At 40.6% G+C, this 20,205-nt stretch overlaps 1 protein-coding gene across 2 annotated transcripts in view; it reads right to left on the reverse strand.

The window, feature by feature from the left end:
* Nucleotides 1–20,205, reverse strand: part of ITGA6 (integrin subunit alpha 6) — a 66,896-nt gene that overhangs the window by 18,138 nt on the left and 28,553 nt on the right. Inside the window, exons 2-19 of one of the 2 annotated variants that reach the window (XM_087819773.1) lie at nucleotides 19,156–19,280; nucleotides 17,642–17,721; nucleotides 16,312–16,567; nucleotides 14,568–14,699; nucleotides 12,783–12,899; nucleotides 11,456–11,666; nucleotides 10,593–10,786; nucleotides 10,364–10,452; nucleotides 9,525–9,643; nucleotides 7,256–7,354; nucleotides 6,941–7,002; nucleotides 2,355–2,515; nucleotides 2,028–2,171; nucleotides 920–1,035; nucleotides 614–803; nucleotides 443–526; nucleotides 266–345; nucleotides 37–114 (exon numbers count right to left, since the gene is read on the reverse strand). In XM_087819773.1, coding sequence (XP_087675899.1) covers nucleotides 37–114; nucleotides 266–345; nucleotides 443–526; nucleotides 614–803; nucleotides 920–1,035; nucleotides 2,028–2,171; nucleotides 2,355–2,515; nucleotides 6,941–7,002; nucleotides 7,256–7,354; nucleotides 9,525–9,643; nucleotides 10,364–10,452; nucleotides 10,593–10,786; nucleotides 11,456–11,666; nucleotides 12,783–12,899; nucleotides 14,568–14,699; nucleotides 16,312–16,567; nucleotides 17,642–17,721; nucleotides 19,156–19,280 — 2,337 coding nt within the window. The remainder of the gene's footprint in view (nucleotides 1–36; nucleotides 115–265; nucleotides 346–442; nucleotides 527–613; nucleotides 804–919; nucleotides 1,036–2,027; nucleotides 2,172–2,354; nucleotides 2,516–6,940; nucleotides 7,003–7,255; nucleotides 7,355–9,524; nucleotides 9,644–10,363; nucleotides 10,453–10,592; nucleotides 10,787–11,455; nucleotides 11,667–12,782; nucleotides 12,900–14,567; nucleotides 14,700–16,311; nucleotides 16,568–17,641; nucleotides 17,722–19,155; nucleotides 19,281–20,205) is intronic. The other variant, XM_087819774.1, reaches the window with a different exon arrangement.

The following is a 20,205-nucleotide window of genomic DNA, read 5'->3' on the forward strand; positions in this document are numbered from 1 at the left end:
AAACACTGATTTGTTATACTAAACACAAACACTTACCCAGAGACCGATAAAAGCAGTTCAATAACCACTTTTGCAGAAGCTGTAATTGAAGCCAAATTATCCTGATTGCTTGTTCTGAAAATGAAAAGGAAACAATAGGGTTTTATTTTAGCAGTCAGTTTTCTTATTACAATTACACTTCTTTTATGAGTTAGATCAGGGCCAATTCACTGACTGGCTGTGTTTTCATGAAATAATTCTAAAAGGGAAGGTTGAAGTGACTTACGTTTCCAACTTCAGATTAATATCCAGATCTGTGGTGTCAAAGGTGACCTCGGTTGTACTTAAAATCAAATAAAAAGTAACCTAAAAAAGTAAAAATAGCCATTAACACGGACCAACCATATCGACATTGTAATGGTGTTTAAAACAGTAAAATTCAATACGTGAACGTGTCACCTACACTGGAATTTCTTTTAAAAGGATTTCCGAGCTCACAGTCTGCTTGTGAGCCATTCTGGTTGGCAACACAACTCAACTGCTTCTCCTACAACAGAAAAACACACTAGATCACAACAGGTTCACTTGCCAGAGTGTTGGTGTTTTCCCCCAGCTGCTCTCTAACTATACTCACAGGGAAAGCCTTCAGCTCTCTGTATGCAGAGTAAGTCAGAGTGTCTGGAAAAGTTGCAATGAGTTTAGCTTCGTGTGCATCATCCCCATCTTTGGTGGGATTCTTTGGGTCAGAAGGGCCGTTTGTCACTGTTATTTCTAAAGCAATGTCCTTCTGGTCCTTCAGGACTAGTTCTGGAAGCCCTTTTTGACTATTAAAGAAAAGAAAAATGACAAAGTCCTCAGTATTTTTTCAGTAAGCCCATTTTTAACAAAAGCCACAGCAAAGCCAGAGCCATCCTGGCTAGTGCTACAAAGCAAGTCTTACATTGGTAAGTAAGAAAACTTGTCCTGACTTCCTTCTCGGGAGCAAAATTTGTATTCTAGTTTAAGGTTGCTGTTACATACGTTGTCGTCTCCACATCCCTCTTTTAAGAAGTGCACCTGGAGGAAAACAGAACCATGGTCATTTCTGCCATTTAGGACTCACAGAGGCATCTAAATACGTAAATAGCTGCGTCCACACAGTTCGTTTCCCCATGTGACAATTACCAGAGCAGAAGTCAACCTTCAAACATACTTTGGCATGCAGGTAATGCCCACTTAGTCTAACAAAACTGTGTCTTAAGACACTTTGACCAGGGAAATGAGGTCGTGTGGTGCAGTAGGGTGTGAGTCCCACAGCCACCAGGTCTATGTTTCAACTTCGCTGTGTGGCTTCGTCACAGGTAATATGGGGACACCACCACCCGACTTTATAGGGCTACTGTAATAATGACCATGATGCTAACAGACCTATGAGGAAGATACCATTATGAGCTCCATTCTACAGATGAGGAAACAGAGTTTAAGGTCAGGGAAATAAACGGCACAGAGTATCTAGCACAGTGCTAATGGTGCTCAATAATCACATTGATAAATGATAATCCTGCATCTCGACCAGCTTAAACCCTAACAAACACACTCTACCTCATAGGTATATAGCAAGCCATATAACATAAATTTTTCTAAGATTTCAGGCTACGCTTAGCACTGAAATGACTATTTCACTGCTACTACTTTTTGACTTGCTGAATTTTTATATCCCTTGATTTTAATGTTCAGACTAACAACAGTTTGTTTTCTACACCTTAGTGTTCTCAGTGGTATTTTTATGTGAGAGTAAGAAGTTCTGGCAATTATGGTCTCCGTAAGTTGCAGTGGCCAAAAAAAATCAAGGAAAATACTTTCTGGCTCCAAATTGTATTCTGTATGCTTCTATATTCATTGCTAATTGGATAAACAGATCTTCAAAGTTTGCATTATTTTTAAAAGCTTATTTAATACAAAGGAATGACCTTTAAAGCAAATCTCTAGTTCTAGTGCCTTTAAAGACCTTTGATTTAGCAAAATAATATGGCAAAAACTTTGGCAAAACAGAAGTCAGAAAGACTTACGTCTTTATGAGCTGTCTTAGGCTCATTTGAATTCAGAATTGGAAAAATCTCTGGAAGTGAATTCACTCGCCTCCGAGTGGTTGGCTCTTGGATCTCTACTGAAGCAGTTATGGGGATGGGACGCAGTTTATCTCTGATATTTTCCTGAAAAGCACACACAGATAAAGGTAAGCATGGGATAAATGCTATTGGCGAGCTCCAAAACAATGCTTTATTTTGTGCTGAATAATGGATTGCTAGTATAAATTTCAAAATCCTATATATGCCACCATAAAACCCATCCTCTGTCCCCTTTTAAAAACTGTTTTGACTGCCTGCAGGCCTCACCTGTAGCCAGAGGGTTTCCTCCATGCACACCTTCTGCTTCTGCTTGTTCAGAGTTATCTCTTTAGTATACTTGGGCTCAGAACCTTGGTTTCGAAACTGAACTCTTGATGACAGCCCAGATTTTCTTCTCTCTTTTTCAGCCTCAAGTGTGCCTATAACGGCTGGATAAAATGAACACAAATCCTATGATCTTAGAGAGCATGCATATACATTCAGCTATAAGTATAGCTCCTTTTAAAAATTTTTATTCCTTTTAGAAGAACACTTTTCCCACTGCCATTGTTTCTATTTATATTTCTCGATAATGTACATTTTGACTTATTTATGGTGTTTAAAACTGAGCTGTCCTTTTCCTGCCTATTGCTGTTGTTTTAAAGTTAGATTTTCATGGGCCACCAGGGGGTGCTCAAGAATAAGTCAAAACCTCTGCACAGGGTCTAAGAATCCGTTTCCGACGGAATCTCAGCCACAAAGAGCCCTCAAGATAACCGGAGAGGACCCAACCCTCCCTAAGGGCCCAAGCTGACTCTCCCTTCAACAGGCCAGGGCTTAAGTGACCTAGCACTTTGGTATTCAAAACGGGATTAAGAAGTACAAACTGCCAGCTGTAATACAATCACGGGAATGTAAAGTACCACATAGGAAACGGGGTAAATAATACTGCAATAACTATGTATGGTGGCAGATGGGTACTTGACTTATTGGGGTGATCACTTCACAAGGTATATAAATGTCTAATCACTATGTTGTACACCTGAAACTAATATATCAACTGTGATTGGAAAATAAATTGATTAAAAATAAGTAAATAAGTAAATAAAATTTCCCCAGAAAGGGTCTCTAGACCAGCAGCAGCATCTCCTGAGATCTGCTAGGGATGCAGACCACAGACCCCAGCCAGACCTACTGAGCCAGAATCTGCATTGCAACAGGGTCACCAGGCGGTTCTTTACACACCGAAGTTTAATAAGTACTGGTAAAGGACAGTTGTCTGGAGACAGAAAAGTCTTTTGACAATAAGATAAGACTTTTCAAGTTAAAAAAAAAAAGGGGTAAAACATATTCCTTTAAGTGGCTAGAAGGCCTGTTTGTCAGCCAATAGAGCTTCAACAAGCCAAGTTTCCAACCTGCAGAGCTAGATCTAGAAGGCACACCCTGCCCTGACTCCCTGGTCTAATGGAGCTTAGAGGCCAGCAAGGATCAGGATGATCAAAATCTCGATCCTTGACTTCAGAATGCATTCTCTGCCAATTCTCTGGATACAACTGCAGTTTCTTTATGGGAGAATACCGAAATTACTTCCATTGGTTAATCACTCACTAGCCATCAGAAGAGAAGAAACCAAAGGGTATACTGTGCCAGAGAAGGCAGCCTCAAGGAAAAAAACCTGCTCCAGAAAATGCAGAAAATGGAATCAATGACCCATGTTCTATCATTCATGGTAGAGTTTGGAAGAGGCATTTTGAAAGCATCTATTTTAATACCCTCTTCCTGCAGATGAAGGAATGGAGGCCCACAGAGGTAGGACTGGTCCAAAGCCATACAATGAAGGACAGAGGCAGTGCCAGCTTCTAAGTCTCTGTCACAAACCCCAAAGATAGTGGCTTGATTTTAAAGCTTCTTAGATGCCCGGGTTCCCACTTGCCTGTAGACCTCTGCATGAGTCACTCTCCCTCTGCCAGCCTAACCCTCTCCTTCCCTCCACCTTCCCGACTGCCCAGCTAACCCTACTCCTTCAGATCTCAGCACGCACATCCCTTCCTCCAGGAAGCCTCCCGGGGTACCTGACAGTATTCTACACTCAGCCTGCTGCGCTATAACTGCCTGACCATCTTCCCTGGGGCAGAACTGTGGACAGGGACCATCTCTGTCTGTTCTGCCCAGCAGCAGCACAACACCTGATACAAATACCATTTGTAGAACAGATGAACGGAAGTAGGAGTAACTGGCCCCACATCAGCATACACACCAGTGCACGTCTGCACACACACAAAATGGGACGTTTTTCTTATGCTAAAATGATGCACTTCAGATGTGTAGGGCCAAAATTTAGAAACACGATAAATGACAGTTTCAACAGTAATTTCTGTGTCCATCTAAAGAATTTTTAAATGTCACGACTGCCAAATGGAACGCGCCTCCGTTTTAGGCCCTCGGCAGCCTTGACATCATCCATCTATTAGTGACCCGCTAACTTCACAATGAACCAGAGGAGGGCTCAGTGCCGAGTGCCCCTCGCAGCAAAAGGAGGGGAGGGCGTGGGTGCATTAAAACCGCTTATCGACCAAACCACTCTAACCTTCCCTAACCCTCCAGACAGTTCACATCATCTTCAAAATCCCTGCAGGCCACCTTCGCCGACCTTTTGAGGGGCAAGCCAAGTAGAATACTCATTAAGGCGCAATTATAAATATCTGTATGTACAGAACGCCGCCGCCGCTGAGCACTGCTGAGTGAAAACAGCCTGGCCGAACAGTGAGCGCGTGTCCTCAGACGCTGGGAACACACTGCGGGTCTACTAACTCACGCAGCTAAGTGCCAGTTCTGTTTTATTTGATTCAGAATTGCCCAATACTGTGGAAATACAGGCAATGAAAAGAGGTTTTCTCTAAGTGTCCTCAGAGAAAAAAGTTCTATCCATAATAGGCCATCAATAAACACTTGGTTAATGGAGCAGTTATATAATATAAAATTAATATTGATTCGGAGGGAGACGAGGAATGTGCCCTGATAAGATTTCACATCTATCGTCAAACTGAGAGTGGCTTGAGAAAATGACAGCCTGATAGAAATGTTTCCAGTGGCCTCTCCTTGCCTACTCAAAGAACCCCCCTCCTCCTTGCCCAACACGAGGGTAACGGGCGGTGATGGGAGCAGGGAGGTGTAAGGTACTTCATTTGGGTAAAAATAACACAAATGATTCCGAAAGGACGACAGAGAGTGAGAAGTCATAGAAGACGCTTTGTCATTAGAAGCCACACAGAGGTTTTTCTCTCCACTCAATGAAATGCCAGCTGCATCAAAAGCGAAGCGAAAGGTCACGTTCCGCCTGCGCACAAAGCCATAATCCACGGGCGCCAGCGTGCTCCAGGCCCCGGTCACAGAGCCCAGGGAGACACACGGCAGGACCCGCCCGGCACATCAGGGCGCGAGGAAACCACCTGAGGCTCAAATCCAGGCAGATGAAGGCTTAGCGGCTTACGACAGTGCGGGCTGGGCCAAAGCCGGCGCGCTGCCAAATGCTGCGATAGTCAATGGGACATCCTTTTAATAAAGAGAACTCATTAGGAGAACTCATTATCTCAAGGTGGAGAAAAAACAGAAAAACATGAAAAGAACAGAACTACCTGTCCTCCTAGAAGCTTCCCTTGGTGGCCTGCTACACCACAAAACACAGCAGCTGGGAGCCTGGCCGGACCCAGGAGGGAGGTCACCCTCACTCTTTGTACTTCTTCTTTGGGGAAAAGATTTTCTTTCTTTATTACTATCATTATTATTATTTTTGTTAATCCTCACACGAGGATATTTTTCCATTGATTTTAGACAGAGTAGAAGTGAGGGAGGGAGAGGGGGAGAGAGAGAGTAAAACATCAATGTGAGAGAGACACATCGATTGGGGCTGGGGTGGAACCTGCAACCCAGGTACGTGCCCTTGACCAGGAAACAAAACCAAAACCCTTCGGTGCACGGCTGATGCTCTAACCACTGAACGACACTGGCCAGGGCAGAAAAGGTTTTCTTTAAATCTCCACACTCCCATCTTCACTCTGGAGCTGGAGCAGGTGGCTTGCACCTGAAGAGGTATGGCTGCTACTAAAACATACCAGAGAAGGCTCAGTGATTGATAATCACTCTTGTTGAGTATGGCTAGCCCTGTCAAAATTCGGGGGAAAATCCTGTTTGGATTATCAAGAAAGGAGCAAAATGAGACCTCAGAAATGACAAATTGCTTTCACCACATTATCTCATTTGATCTCCACACAATATTACATAGTAATTCCTATTAGATGCATTTTTTCTAACTAATGGGAAAATGGAAACTAAAATGTTAAGAGACTTGCTCTGAGTTGTAGGGTCTGTCAGCATCAAAGCTAGAACCCAGAGCAGAGCCCAAGTCTCTGAATTGCCGAAGCCAGCCTTGGGGACACAGCTTGGGTGTTTTGGGCCCTGTGGGAAGGGGTCAGGAGCAAAAAGTATAGACTGGCAGTTACTATGCAGTACCCGGTCCTGCATTCACTCTTCCACAACCACCACCCACCACCTCACAACCACAAAACCAATTTTCCACACTGCTGTTCAAAGACAGAGATGGAGGAAACAGTTGTGGTAGCAAATGAATACTTTTCCAAGACATTCTGCCCCAAACCATCTGCTCTGGAAAATTCAAATGGGGACCAAATGGAGAGTGTTTCCCTCCTGTGCTGCACCCTCCTGATTAAAGGGAAGACAACAGATAGACTTGATTCTGTAAACAAGAATTTATGGGCCCATTTTGGCCACCGCAGTTTTATTTTTCTGTTCTTTATGCAGAATTTTCAACCTGACAGACAGAAAATATACAATTTTTAAATGTACTAGGTACTTACATATTGAAGGATTGTAACCAGTGGGTTTGGCCGTATATTCAAAGCAGGCCTTAACCTTGAGGCTGTATAAAATTAAACACATATTTCTTATAAGATGCATTATTGCAGCAGGAAAAAAAACAACATGTTCCCCAGCTCTCAAGTGTCCCCCCTCCCCCTGCTCACTGATGAGTAAATTGTTATATATTCGCTTGGCAGATTCCTCTTCCCTCTGCCTATTTCTCAATCTTCCCCGTAGCTCCTCAAGGAAGTAGGGTCATCATGGAGCAGACATGTGAAACCAAGGGGACTAGTGGACACAGTGGAAACTCTCACCAGATCCCGCTGGGGGCCCCACAGGCCGTTTTCTGGCGGAGGTCAATCGTGCTGGGTGTTACTGTGATGGTTTTCTGGATATTAATCACAGGGCGGGACCTGAAGACAGACGAGTGAGAAACAAGCTCAGCCTCTTGCTACCCTGAAGGGAAGGTGAATCCATCACCTCCACTGCCTGACACACCTTAAAAACCACAGGGAAAAATGTTCCCCCGTGTAAGTTATTTCCTGTGTCACTGAAGGAAGTAACTGTTAAAATAGAATTTAAAACCTGACTATACAATATTCATGTAAGAACTTTAACATTTAAAGTTATAAAATGTTCTTGTTTAAAAATTTTAAAACTACCAATCTTGAGTCTCTGTCCTCCTGCTGCCAGAACTGGCTTCAACTTTTCTACCCCACGAGCTCTGTAGGCAAAGGCCCGAGTCCCTTAACACTTCCCATCCCTGCTCTACCTAAGCCCAGCCTCACACACACTCAACAAGCGGGAATCCCACACCTTTAGTTCCTCTCACCCTATAAAAACATCTTCTCTCTCCCTTACATATCCGCCTCTACTCCACACAGCCAAAGGGGTCACCGCTGGCCTAGGACCTGACCTCTGCCACAGGCAGTCATGCGAGCGTATGGTGGCTGCGGGTGCGAGAGGGCTGGGGAGATCCCTCCCACCTCCATCACTCCAGCAAGAACTCAGAACGGGTTCCACGGCTTCACTACCACACAGATTCTGTTAGGCTGACTTTAGTGGGCTTGTGTAAATCCAACCATACTGGAGAAGTGTTTTGATAGGAAAACGCATTCCAATTCCAAATAACTAGACTGAACTTCTGGCATTGATCAGTAGGCGAGCGAGGGAATGAGTACATTCATGGGGAAGGCGGGAGCCCTAAGAGGCAAATGCTGCCCAATGTCTACATCTTCCTTTCCCTTTATCGTAAATGTTTAACTTTTTGTTGTTATTTTACATTCAGGAAGCTGTTGAGTTCCTAAGATACTAATTAGGCACACTCAAAGTTTTGAGAGCATATTTAAAAGGCAAAAATTCACAGCTCTTTTAAAACCAGTTGCTACAGATGCTAAAGTATTTTGAATATCATAGTATTAAAGCTTCGGTGTGGCATAAATTTCAAAAGGAAATATTTTAACACAGATTTTGGCCAAATCCTATTTGTAGCTGTTTTTTAAACACACAACATCCACACACAATTCCGAGTGTACATTATATACGAATCATGAAAATTTTGTCTTTTAACACATAAAGCTAATCTTATTGCCCCAGCTGCCTTGTGTTTAACTGGCATCTATGTATTAACTACCCTGAAGCTCTAGAATGATTTAGTGGGAAAATGCCCGGGGAGAGAGGTTGGGAAGATCTAAGTGCTGTGCCCTGTTCCTGCAGAGTCCAGCCTTAAAGGCTCAAGCAAGTCCTGGGCCTCCATTGCCTTGTGTGTAAAATAAGGGAGTTGGTTTTCCTTTCGTTATCAAAGGATTTTGAAATTTACTTTCATACTATCTATGAGGAAAAAAGGAGTAAGTTTACAGGGTTCACAGTCAACCAAGTTATGAGGACAGGAAAGTAAGAATACTAAAATATCAATGACAGACAGGAGCAAGTATTGAATTATCTGCTAGGAAAGACTTGTTACCAAATTTTGGTGCAGGAAGTCAAGTCTTCTTGATACCTGAGGGCTAGAATCCAAACTAGAACTAGAAGTTCAAATCGCTTTTTGATGGAAACTTTGCTGAAATGGTTGAATGTTATATACTCTTCTACCTTTAAAAGACATTGACTGTTTTAAGGTTAGTCCTCATATGAACAGAGAAAGCCAGGTATAAAGGTAGTGTCAGAGAGCACCAGGCAAAACACAGGGTGGATGCTTTAACCTAAGAGGGTGAGAGGGGGCACAGTACCACCCCACTCCCCACTGTGCCAGCTCGGAAGGTCAAGGTGTGGCAGGGCTGATGTACATCACCATGAACACAAACCACTACTGACAGGACTTTTCCCCCCAAATTCTCTCTCTTCCCAATCACATAACACACATTCATTTAGTCACCAACTCTGACCGTTTTTTTCTCAGTTCAAAATTAGCAAGATTTTACAAGATAGGTTTTTATTACATTGTCACATGACTCGCAAAAGAAACATTTTCAAAATTCATACCAGCTTTTGTCTTCCGAGGTATAGGCACTATAAATTTCAATTCAAAAAGTCAAAATTTTACTGTAACCCAACTATTGAACATGCTTAATATGCTTAACACACCTGAAAACAGTTACTGAGTCTGACAGGGAGCCAACAGCAACATCAGGGTAGGAATTTCTATCAAGGTCCATATTTCCAGCAATTGAATATCCAAAAAAGCGTGAATTACCTTCAAGAACCTGAAAAGAACAGGTCATCAGAATGGACACTGGGCCACCAAAATGAGTCTCTTACCCATACTTTGAAAAAGACACCATTTTCTTTTGAACTGAAGTTTAAGAGCTCACTTATAAATAATGTTCAATTATAAATAAATCAGAAATAAGTATACATATGATACAATACTTCACACATTTCATAAGTCACCTGATTTACACTGTATCTCAAAGAATTAAAGGGCCCATTTTTTATTAACTTGTTTACCGTATTATATTAAGTCAATCAGGGTATTTCAAACCAAACCTCTCTAACTGCCCTCCAAATGTCTTATTTTTCTCAAAAGCAATTTTTAATTTTTGGTTTCTGAATTCTTCACGCAATTACAATCACCTCTTTCATTTGTCTGGTTTCATCTCTATGTAGTATATATAGTATGCTACTAAAGGAAACACATCACATTTCCACCTACTTATGCTGCCAGTGGAGAGGAGTCTTTTCCTTTGGATTGTTTTGATTTCTAACTTATCAAAGACATTTTACATTAAAACAAGCAAGTCACTGCATTTATATCAATTTCCAATCTATCTTCAAATAATACATTTTAAAAAACATAAAATTCATACTATTATAGATTCGTAAGATAAAACATGAATAGTGGAAAATTCATTTAAACCTAAATATTCTAACATTAGGCAAAAAGCTAAGACCATCTACTGTAGAAATCCAGGTTATCTGGTTACCTGTGTTGGTTTGGTATTTATTCCGTTCGCAGACCCGTGATAGATAAAAACCTTTCCATTATCATCATAGGGAGCTCCAACTGCAATATCTATTGACAACATCACATTTTAACAAACATTACATTTTTAAAACATTTCAATACAATGTTTTAAAGTAAGATGCCATAAGTACTCATCCATCAAATATTCTATCTACAAATCATAACCATTTCACAATCTATTATTCTACCTGGGTAACCATCTTGATTAATGTCACCAATATTTTTGACGGCAATGCCAAACATGGAGTCTTTGGTTCCATTAAGACGAATTGGCTTCACATTTTTCCACCGGCCCTGCTGGTTCATGTAGACATACACTGCGCCTCCAATTTCTCCATCTCTATCAAAATACTGTGGGGCTCCAATAACTATATCTTGCCACCTAAAAACATAAAGAGGGGAAGAACTGTGAACCGTCCGCTACAATAGTGAGCTTGAGGAGAATACCACCAGCCCAGGTACTACGCACACGAAAAAGATATGATAAAAAGGGCCTCAAATCTGGAATTTGTATCTCTATTTTTTTAAACTGAAGAAAATTTATGGAGGGTAAGAACTTGAAGCCAGTTCCCCAAGTTAGATCTAAGTGCAGAGAGGCTCCCAGTAAAGATTTCACTCCCCCCACCTTCCGCTCCAGACCCAAACTGGCACCACCAGCCATATACCTGTGTACTGAGTTTGTCACCAATCCCTACTTCCAACAGGACATTCTCAATGTCCCAACAGCCCCTTCAGAAACCACAGAACAGAACCATGTAGGGGTCATTTTTCGAGTTAATTTGCCCCCAAATTCTAATTCTCACGTACCCATTCCCAAGACATGAGTAAAAACCAAAAAACTGAAGAAGCTGTCATCCTACATCCCAGGGAGGGTAATGATTGCCTACAGCCAAAATGTAGTGGTGAAGACATGAAAGGATGGTAAAAAAACTGGCAGCAAAAATATTCTTTGAATCAACTAACCTGAAAGGTTGGCTCTTCTCAAGACCTGCAGAAGCCAAAGAAGCAACGATTTTTTTTGTAAATGTAAAATAACCTAAGCCACTCTCACCCGTCTTTGTTAAGGTCCACCACCGCCACATCATAGCCAAATGAAGACGCCAGACCTTCTCCTTCAAATATGTGCTCGGGGAGAAGGTGTGCGGACTTCATGTCTCTTTTCAGCAAAACCACAGCTCCACTGTGATTGGCTCTCGGAGCACCAGATACAAAAGTGATGTCATCTTTAGAAACAATCCCTTTTCCTGAGTCCAAAGAAAAGCCTAGAAAAACAAAATACAGTTCACATCAACTCTGTTTTTCAGGAGGTATCAAACTCTGGCGACTCCCTCGCTGCTTTGGCGTACCGCTTCCCACCTGGCTCCTTCCGACCCTCCCCACCAGCTATCACATTGATGATATGAAAGAGTCACAGGGCTAAGTACAGGTATGTCACATGTGCAAAGCAGCAGGCTATTTCACTTTCTATGGAATATATTCAGACTTGAAAAGAACCTATGCCGTTGAGCATCTGTGTAACTTGAATCATGAAGCATGCATTCATTGTAAGAATCAGTTCGAGCCTTATTTTAATACTAGAACTGCTATAAAAGGAGATCAAGCTAGATACTGAATTATCATAGGAAACTGACATCATATACACTGAGATACAATCTGACGTAGCATAATTGGGTGCATGTTGTGGGGTTCTGCTATAATAAATGATTTAAATAACCTCCAAGCTCACCAATCTCCTTGGTAATCAGGCAAGCACAAATGCTAACGTCATCGATAGGCCACACACAGCATTTCATTATTTTGAACCCACTTAGTTCTCAGACACAAACATGCAAACGAAACTATGACTGATGAGGTATAATATTTGAGAACCTAAGTAAACAATAGAGGTGAGCAGGCTGTCATCTGTATCAATTTGTTAGGAGGGGGCGAAACACATTAGAACACCTAATAGTAAGGTGTCAGGGAGGATGTCAGGTTAGAAATACAAGATTTAATCGGGAGCAAATATAAATGCCCACATCAAGACCATTCAAATTAAGGAAGTATTTCTGGAGAAAGGCAAGGCAGATGCAGAATAGTGTAAGCCCACTCTTTTTATTGGGTTTTATTTATGAAAATTTTCACCACTACTGTTGCAGTTCTCAAACTGTGAAGTGAGTCAAAAAATAGGATGAGCCACAAGTTTAGAATAGGGCGATATAATCGAACCCAGCTCTGAAAACCATCTGGCGGCAGAGTCTCCACCACGGCATGCTTTTCATGCGTGCTTCACTTGAAATGAAATGGAAAATAAAAAGATTTATGCTCTGTATGGATCAAAAAAATTTTTAAACGACCATGACCAAGACAATTGATTTGTCATCTCAGAGGTCACAAACCTAGGTAGCTATTCATCATCACGTTAGGGGACGTGTCGGGCTGCTCCCTGGGAGGCTGTGTTTTATAAACAAACTGATCGGGATCTGTATAGGAAACGCTGGTCAAAAACAGCAGGCCTGTGCACCGGCGAGGGACGGAAAACAAGGGAGGAAGAGCAATTATGCTGGGGAAGAGGCTCTGCGGCGGCCACCGTTCTTGCGGGATGCCGAGGCCACCGCTGCATCTGCCAGCTTCCGAAAACTCAGGCAGATCATTTCACTCCTAAATCCCGCTGATTTTTTGAACTGACAGATGTAACAATACAAACTTGATTTTTTCCCCCCAGGCATCCACTTTTGAGGAAAGCAACAAATGCATTTCAAATCCAACTGTTCCAATAGCAGCTAAGTTTATAAAATCCATGGGCCTCTATCCTAAAGACCAAAGTGTAAGTTTCTTGCCTGAAGCCACTAAAATTAAATGTTTCTCACCGTAAGCTTATCCCTAAATAATGCATTTGAAGATATTGGTTTGTTGTTAATATTTAGCTTGAAAAACATTTAATAATTGAGACTGAAAACTGCTTGGCCCTGTGTCCCCTTCATGTCTGCAAAGTCATTCACAAACCCAGCAAGAGGGACAATACTTATTTTATAATATTGTTGGGAAGATCAAATGAGACCTGTAAAGCATTAAGTAGGTGTTTGACAAGTGGTAAGTATAACTTTTCTCCTCCCTTGTCTATGCCTTCACACCAAGTTTTTACTTGTGGGGGGGGGGGGGGGAGTATCTGAAAGTTTTTTTTAAGTTAAGAGTACCTGTTCATACGTATGTATATGATTAGAACAATTTATTTTTCTAATTTTATTTTTCAGTTACAGCTGACATTTAGGACAATTTTTAAAGAATATGTTTAACATATTATTTAGAATTATTCTTATATCTATACCTATTTTTTCCTTTTCATTGTTCCAGTAATATCTTTAGCACATGGGTACTTTTCTTTTTTTAAAAAAAAAATAGGTTACTATTTGAGTTTAGGAGATTTTTTACATTTTTTTCCAAGAAATGCACAGTAATTATTCTTTATGTCACCTCATACCAAGAATTAAAGCTTTTAAAAGCCTTTGTGTAATTACCATAATGCACATGAATAATTTAGGACACACATTAGTAATGCAAACAAGTCTTAGGAGTTAAGGAGTGGGCACTTAGGACATAATCTGGGTGTCCTCAAGCTGCTTCAGTAGCCCCGCTCAGCTTCAGCTGGAAAGCCCTGTGCCAACCCGCCGGGGGCCCTGTGACATGAGGCCCCAAACTGGAAGCAGGGCCAACCCCTGGAGAAAGGCAATCACAGCGGAAGAGTCTGGGGGTCCTGACCTGCCACTTAAGAGTAACTTCATAAATGTAGCTCTTAGGAGTAGCTCTAGAGAGAGGCAGTGAAGGGAGAGGGGAGGCAGCTCGGATTATACATCTACGCGTTTTTTTCACAGCTGCATGAACAGTCTGTTTGTAGTTCCAGAGGCCAACATTCGCTCAGGGAACAGACTTCCATGCAGAGACAGACAATTTTAGGAGACAGTAGGTTTCCTTCCCACTCGAGGGAGCCCAGGTCAGAAGGGAAGGATTCCGAGCATCAGTCAGATTACCTCAGAATCACCAAGGCCTAAATCAAATTCCAGTAAGTGCAGCCACAGGCCCCTGGCTCCACCTGACCTGCCCTCAGCCCAGAAGATGAGGTCCTGAGAGGGCAGTGCCCCCACAGGCGGCTGCAAAGGCAGGCATGCGGCTAGGCTCGCTCCTACCTAAGTAACTGTTAGCAGGAACAGGAACTAGACTTTCATCATGGTCAGTCTCTCCACCAACTTCGTAAGGCCCATCTTCAAAGATGTTCATGTCAAAAAAAGTGTTATTCTTTTGTTCTACGCGAACAATCCCTAAAGGAATGAAATGGCAAAAACAAAACAAAACAATGAAGATGAAATAAAACAAAACAGGTGGTTCCTAATAAAACATTCCTCATGTTATCATTAAGTTCAGCAAGGAAAATTTTGAGGAAGAAAAGGCAGAAAAAAAAAGATGAGTTTTGAGATTATTAAAGTTAAAAAATCATGTTCATGTAAATTTGTATGTCAAAGAAAGTTGTTCTGGTAATAAAAAAAAAAAAATGCCCCATGCATTTTCATGAATTACCTTTATCATGCCATGAAACTAGATGGAAATGGAAAGTTACCTAAATCTACAGAAAACAATTTTTAAAAAAATCATATAAACCTGATGATACTTTACTTTTTCTATCATCCAAAATCAATTTACCTTCTTTACTTCACTGTAAAAATGAAATTAACATTTTGACCTGTTCTTCACTTTAACCAAGATTTCATCTTTTAAGTTTTTTCATTACAGAGATTTTATACACTAAGCCCACTATGTGACTTTTTAAAAATGGTAGCCTTTTAAGTCAGGGTTTATAAAGCAGATAAGACATGTTCCCATAAATTAAAACATACATAATTGGTGGGTATTTTTACTGTTTTGTTTTACTACGTATGACATCTATTCTTGATAAAATAAAACTATTTCTAAATTCATTGTGTTATTTTGATTAGGTCGAAATAACCTGACAAATACTGTTACATGAAAGATTTGACTGGGGAGGAGGGGCAAAGGATACTGCCACCAAAGGTCACTATGGATCACATACAGAGAAAAGTGTTCTCAAGGATTGTATCTAATAGGAATTTTAAAAACTTGGAAATTTTTTTAATGGAAAAGGAAAATTTTACCTAAGTTTTTCTTGACTAGTGAAAATGTCCTAACAGGATTTATTTTCATAAATTTCTCAAAAAAAAAAAAAAAAGTCTTATTTCCAAATCAGATATATTTCTCTTCATCATGGATTAGTGTTAGGTTAACTGTTCTTTATAACACAGTGTTTTTCTACAGAGAAGTTCATCCAGTCAAAAAATGTGGGCCATTCTCCCCCTTCCCTCCCTCCCAATGTCTCATTTTACTACATCACAATGATAATAAAACACCTTTTCTGCAAGTTATCTGAAATTATCATCTCAAAATTCCCTACTCTGTCATCTACCCTTCTAACCTATTAGCAAAACACAGCATTTTAAGATAAGTATATATAATGAAAGAAATGTCTGTATTAAGAAACTGTTATTTGTACATGACAGCACTCAATTCTTATCAGTTTTCAGATCACTACCTTAAAATTGAAAATTTCAGCTTCATGAAACAGGCAAATAGAAAACAGCAAAACTGCCAGTGTTAATTATTATACTCTTACAGAAAAAAGTTCATTTGTATTAATGAAAATTACTGGTGGGGGGAAAAAACCTTTTAAAACATACGCTCCCACCATTATTTGTTTTTAAAAATCATATAATTTAGCGATTTTAATATCCTACTCTTCTATAACGTACAAGTACCTTATAACACATTATGTTTTAATTTAAAATATACCGAATCACGGTGCATATAATAGAAATTCTGTAGTCATTCTAATCTCCATTTCTATAAATACATACATCATACCTTTCCAGTTATAAGTGCCCGGGGCTCCAAATACAATGTAATGGAAGTCTTTAGTAAAAGTAGCTGCTACACCTTGCTGGCAAGAACCAAACTTTTCATGGCCTCTCAATCGGCCATCACAAAAACTCCAGTCTCCTCCATCCATCTCATCTTCAATCCTGAGGTTCTGACTCAGGACGTAACACCTTCCAAAGATGTCCCGGGATTCCTGCTTTGTATTAACGTGTTGCCTTTTTTCATATCGATGAGCACATGTCTGCAAACAGATGGAATAAAGTAGCCCATGCCTGCCTACAAACCCTATGTTTTTTTTATTACAAATTGATACAACTGTCAATAATAAAAAGGACGTTAAATGTGTCCCCATCCTGGGATTGGATCCGAAGCCGGCAAATCTTCCCCAAAGTGTCATTAAGAAGACCGTTACCCAGCCTATAGAAACTATAGGACTTCTGTCTTATTTTCACCCAGAGAATAATGCTCCGATCTGAATATTGAATGCCAATCTGTAACACACAGGCAATTTACCTGCCACATAAACAATGGAAATACCTTATTTCATTTTCTTAATTTAACCAGCTTAGTGGCTGTACAAACCTTCACATCACTATGTTTGTGAAAATAACATGGCCCAGAAGAGAGAAATCATGGGCATATTTTCATAGGAATCAGGCAAACACAGCAAAAACAGACATTTTCCTTTTACCCACTGTTATTTCCTTATAATCCTAAATTCTAATTTATACTCTAAGCTCTCAGATCAAATTTATAACAAGGCAGAGAGAATTACACTGCTGGGAGAGATGAAATAATCTCTATAGTTTTACAGGGTATTAAAGGTTGCACTCCATGTAACACAGGCTGAAAATACTTGACAATATCCAAGTCAATTTCCCATAATATAGCCCCTTAAATATCAAAATTCAACATTCAATAAAATTCTCATTTTCCTCCAAATTCTATACACACTTGTTACAGCGACCAGATTTCAAAGGAGGCATGGAAAGAGCATCTAGCATAATCCACCTAACAGACCCTCTCCTTTTCGCTATCGCTTCTATTTGCAGAAGCTCAGAATCAATCATGAGAGTTTAAAATGATCGGATCTTACTTTCCATGACCATTCCCATTTTTTTGTATCTCATCTATAAAAGCTACTTAGTTCCTGGGATGCTTTTTTTGTTTTAAGACCATCTAGGGTTTAGGATGTTCAAAAGAGGTTTTTTAGGAAGTTCTTTGAATTGAATGTTCTAAAGAAAATGCTGTTGTGTTCACTGCGATAAGCCCGGTGCTCGGACATCATGGAATGAACACGCTTCTCTACACTCACCACAACTTTGCCGCCGGGACCCTGGCTCTGGACGGTGACCCCCATCCACTGATCTTCCTTGCTTTCCGATGAAGGATCAGCTGTGGAAAGCAGCACAGGTTACATATGCTTAGTTAGGACTGAAACAGGCAATGAACCAACAGATGAACAAAAATGCAAGAAATGGTCTCTAACCAGCTCGATTCCAAGTGTAACTACTCAATAAATTCAGTTCCTCAATCCAGAAAAATTACTTCCTAAGAAAACAGATGGGTGATGGTGGGTAAGAATCTTTCATAAAATTTTTTACATAAAATACTTAGCTTTACCAAGTGGCCCTTCACCCTCTCTGACACCCAGAGTCCTGAGTACAGAGAGGTATTTGAAAATTTAAGACTAAGGGGGGGAGAGGCTCCAACATATGTCCCTTAAAGCAACAATGTCAAAACTGAACTTCCAAAGTCCAAGTGACATCCAAACTAAGAAAAAGTGGGCACTTCTCTACATACTCCCAAAATGATTACATTACAGCATGAATTGTTCTTCTCTTTGCTGGAGATAGGAAGATAAGACCTCAGATTCATTTGATAGCTTTCTACCAATGCCAAACAAGAAAGGGAGGTATTTCTTCTCATCCTTTCTCCCCAAACAAAAGAGAAACCACAAATACCACCACGTGTTCATTTCAGTATCAATTTGAACCTACTGTATTACCTTAAACCCAAATTTTTGCCCTTCCTCAATGAGAAGCATGGCAAGCACAGTTTTCAATCTTAAATCATTATGAAACTATGGAAACTAAACTTCAAGTAGACAGAAGGGAAATGCCAAAATGTTAAATAAAGAGCGGTTATGTCTAGATTACCAGTGGGTTTTTCTTAATAGGTCACTGCCATTTACAAGTTTCCCACAAATGACGTGTATTATTTTCTAATCATTTAAAAAAATCATTTCTATAACATGATAAAGCAAGAGAACATAAAAATAAAACATGAATCTGCAAATCTACTTAGTCCAAGTATGTCAAATTAGGTTTGGTTGGAGCTTCCCAGTACCCTAATTGCTCTGCCCAACATACAGCCCTCACCAAACAAGCCTCTATCTGAGACAGTAGGGCAAAGTTTATCCATGTTGGTCAGCTCTCATTTTAGAGGGATCTGAAATTTAAAATGGGCTTTCTCCCAAATATTTTAATAGCAAGTGAGATCTTTTGGCTGTGTACAAGGTATGCATTCAGTTTTCTTCTCTCCTCTGAATTCAGTGACTTCAACACGTCACTAGGTGGCAGCATCGATACACCCTACCAGTTTATGAACCAGGTTAGGAGGGGCAGCGGCAGGGTGAGTGCATCTGAACATGATTTACAAAGTAGTAAATGCTTTCGGGGCAAACAAGAAACAGTTAAGGTTGATGCAATTAAAAGAGGCTCTGTCTCTAAGAATGAATGCTTGTACGCCCTTTCCTTTCTCATGGAAAAGGCAAGTGGTACAGAAGAGCTGGCCAAGTGAACACGGAGTGAGTGCAGAAGAACCCACCGTCGTTATCAAATTCAATCCGTGTGCAAGGGTTCCGAGAGGTGATGTCGCAGCTGTACAAGCCTCCTGTTCTGTTGGCCCTCTGCAGCGGAAGGGCCACTGCCCGAGGGGCCCCCACGAGCAACCTGTGGACGAAACAGAGAATTTGGAGATGTGAGTTTAATACGTATTTAACATTTCAATTAGTCAGTACCAAGAGATACCGGGATCATTCTTTGTCAAGGAGTCCACTAATTCTCTGCCAGCTTAGGCAGTGAGAGGGAGCAAAGGCAGAGTCCTGTGACTTCAACACACACACACACACACATACAACTACTATGTAAGTCAAGCACAAGGAGAGGGGTGGTTAAAACCAGGAGAAAAATATGCTCATCTCTCATAGTATCAGCAGCTCTCTCCCAAGTATGATTCTGATGTTTAAAAAGACACATTTCATAGAACATGACCCCTACACCCAAGCCAAGGACATCACATGGAACTGAACAGACAAAACCAAGAGTCCCACACTGGAAGGGGGAAAATGGTCACGTTAAACTTAACAAGTGATACTTTGCCAATTTCTAATATGTACTGTGCCGTCCTGAGGTATTTTTCAAAGATAATTTTGACTATACCCTAGATTTCAGTTTCTATATTGTTAAGTTAAACAAGGAGGCTATTATACTGACATGGCTCTAATGTCATGGTGGCCTACGTGAGAAAAAAAAAAAATGTAAGCTTATAAATATCTCAAGGTTACAAAATCAAACCCTAAGGACAACCAATCACAAGCAGCCAATGAGGCTTTAACCGATAGCTGATCAAATAATTTCCTTTCTTTGCTTCCCTGCTTTGTCTATGTAAGTCTTTCAGAAACTCCTGTTGGTGGAGCACTCCCAACCACTTCTAGTTTGGCAATTTGAATCAATTTTTGTTGAAATAAACTTGTAAAAATTTTAATATGCATCAGTTTATCTTCTAACAATACTGAATACTGATTTAGAACCTAACCTTTGCCCAAGATAAAACTCAAGAAATTACTCTCTTTTGTAGTCTTGGCCACTTTCCCCA

This window comes from Miniopterus natalensis, chromosome 8 (genome assembly GCF_054644295.1).
Source record: "Miniopterus natalensis isolate mMinNat1 chromosome 8, mMinNat1.hap1, whole genome shotgun sequence".
NCBI lineage: Eukaryota > Metazoa > Chordata > Mammalia > Chiroptera > Miniopteridae > Miniopterus > Miniopterus natalensis.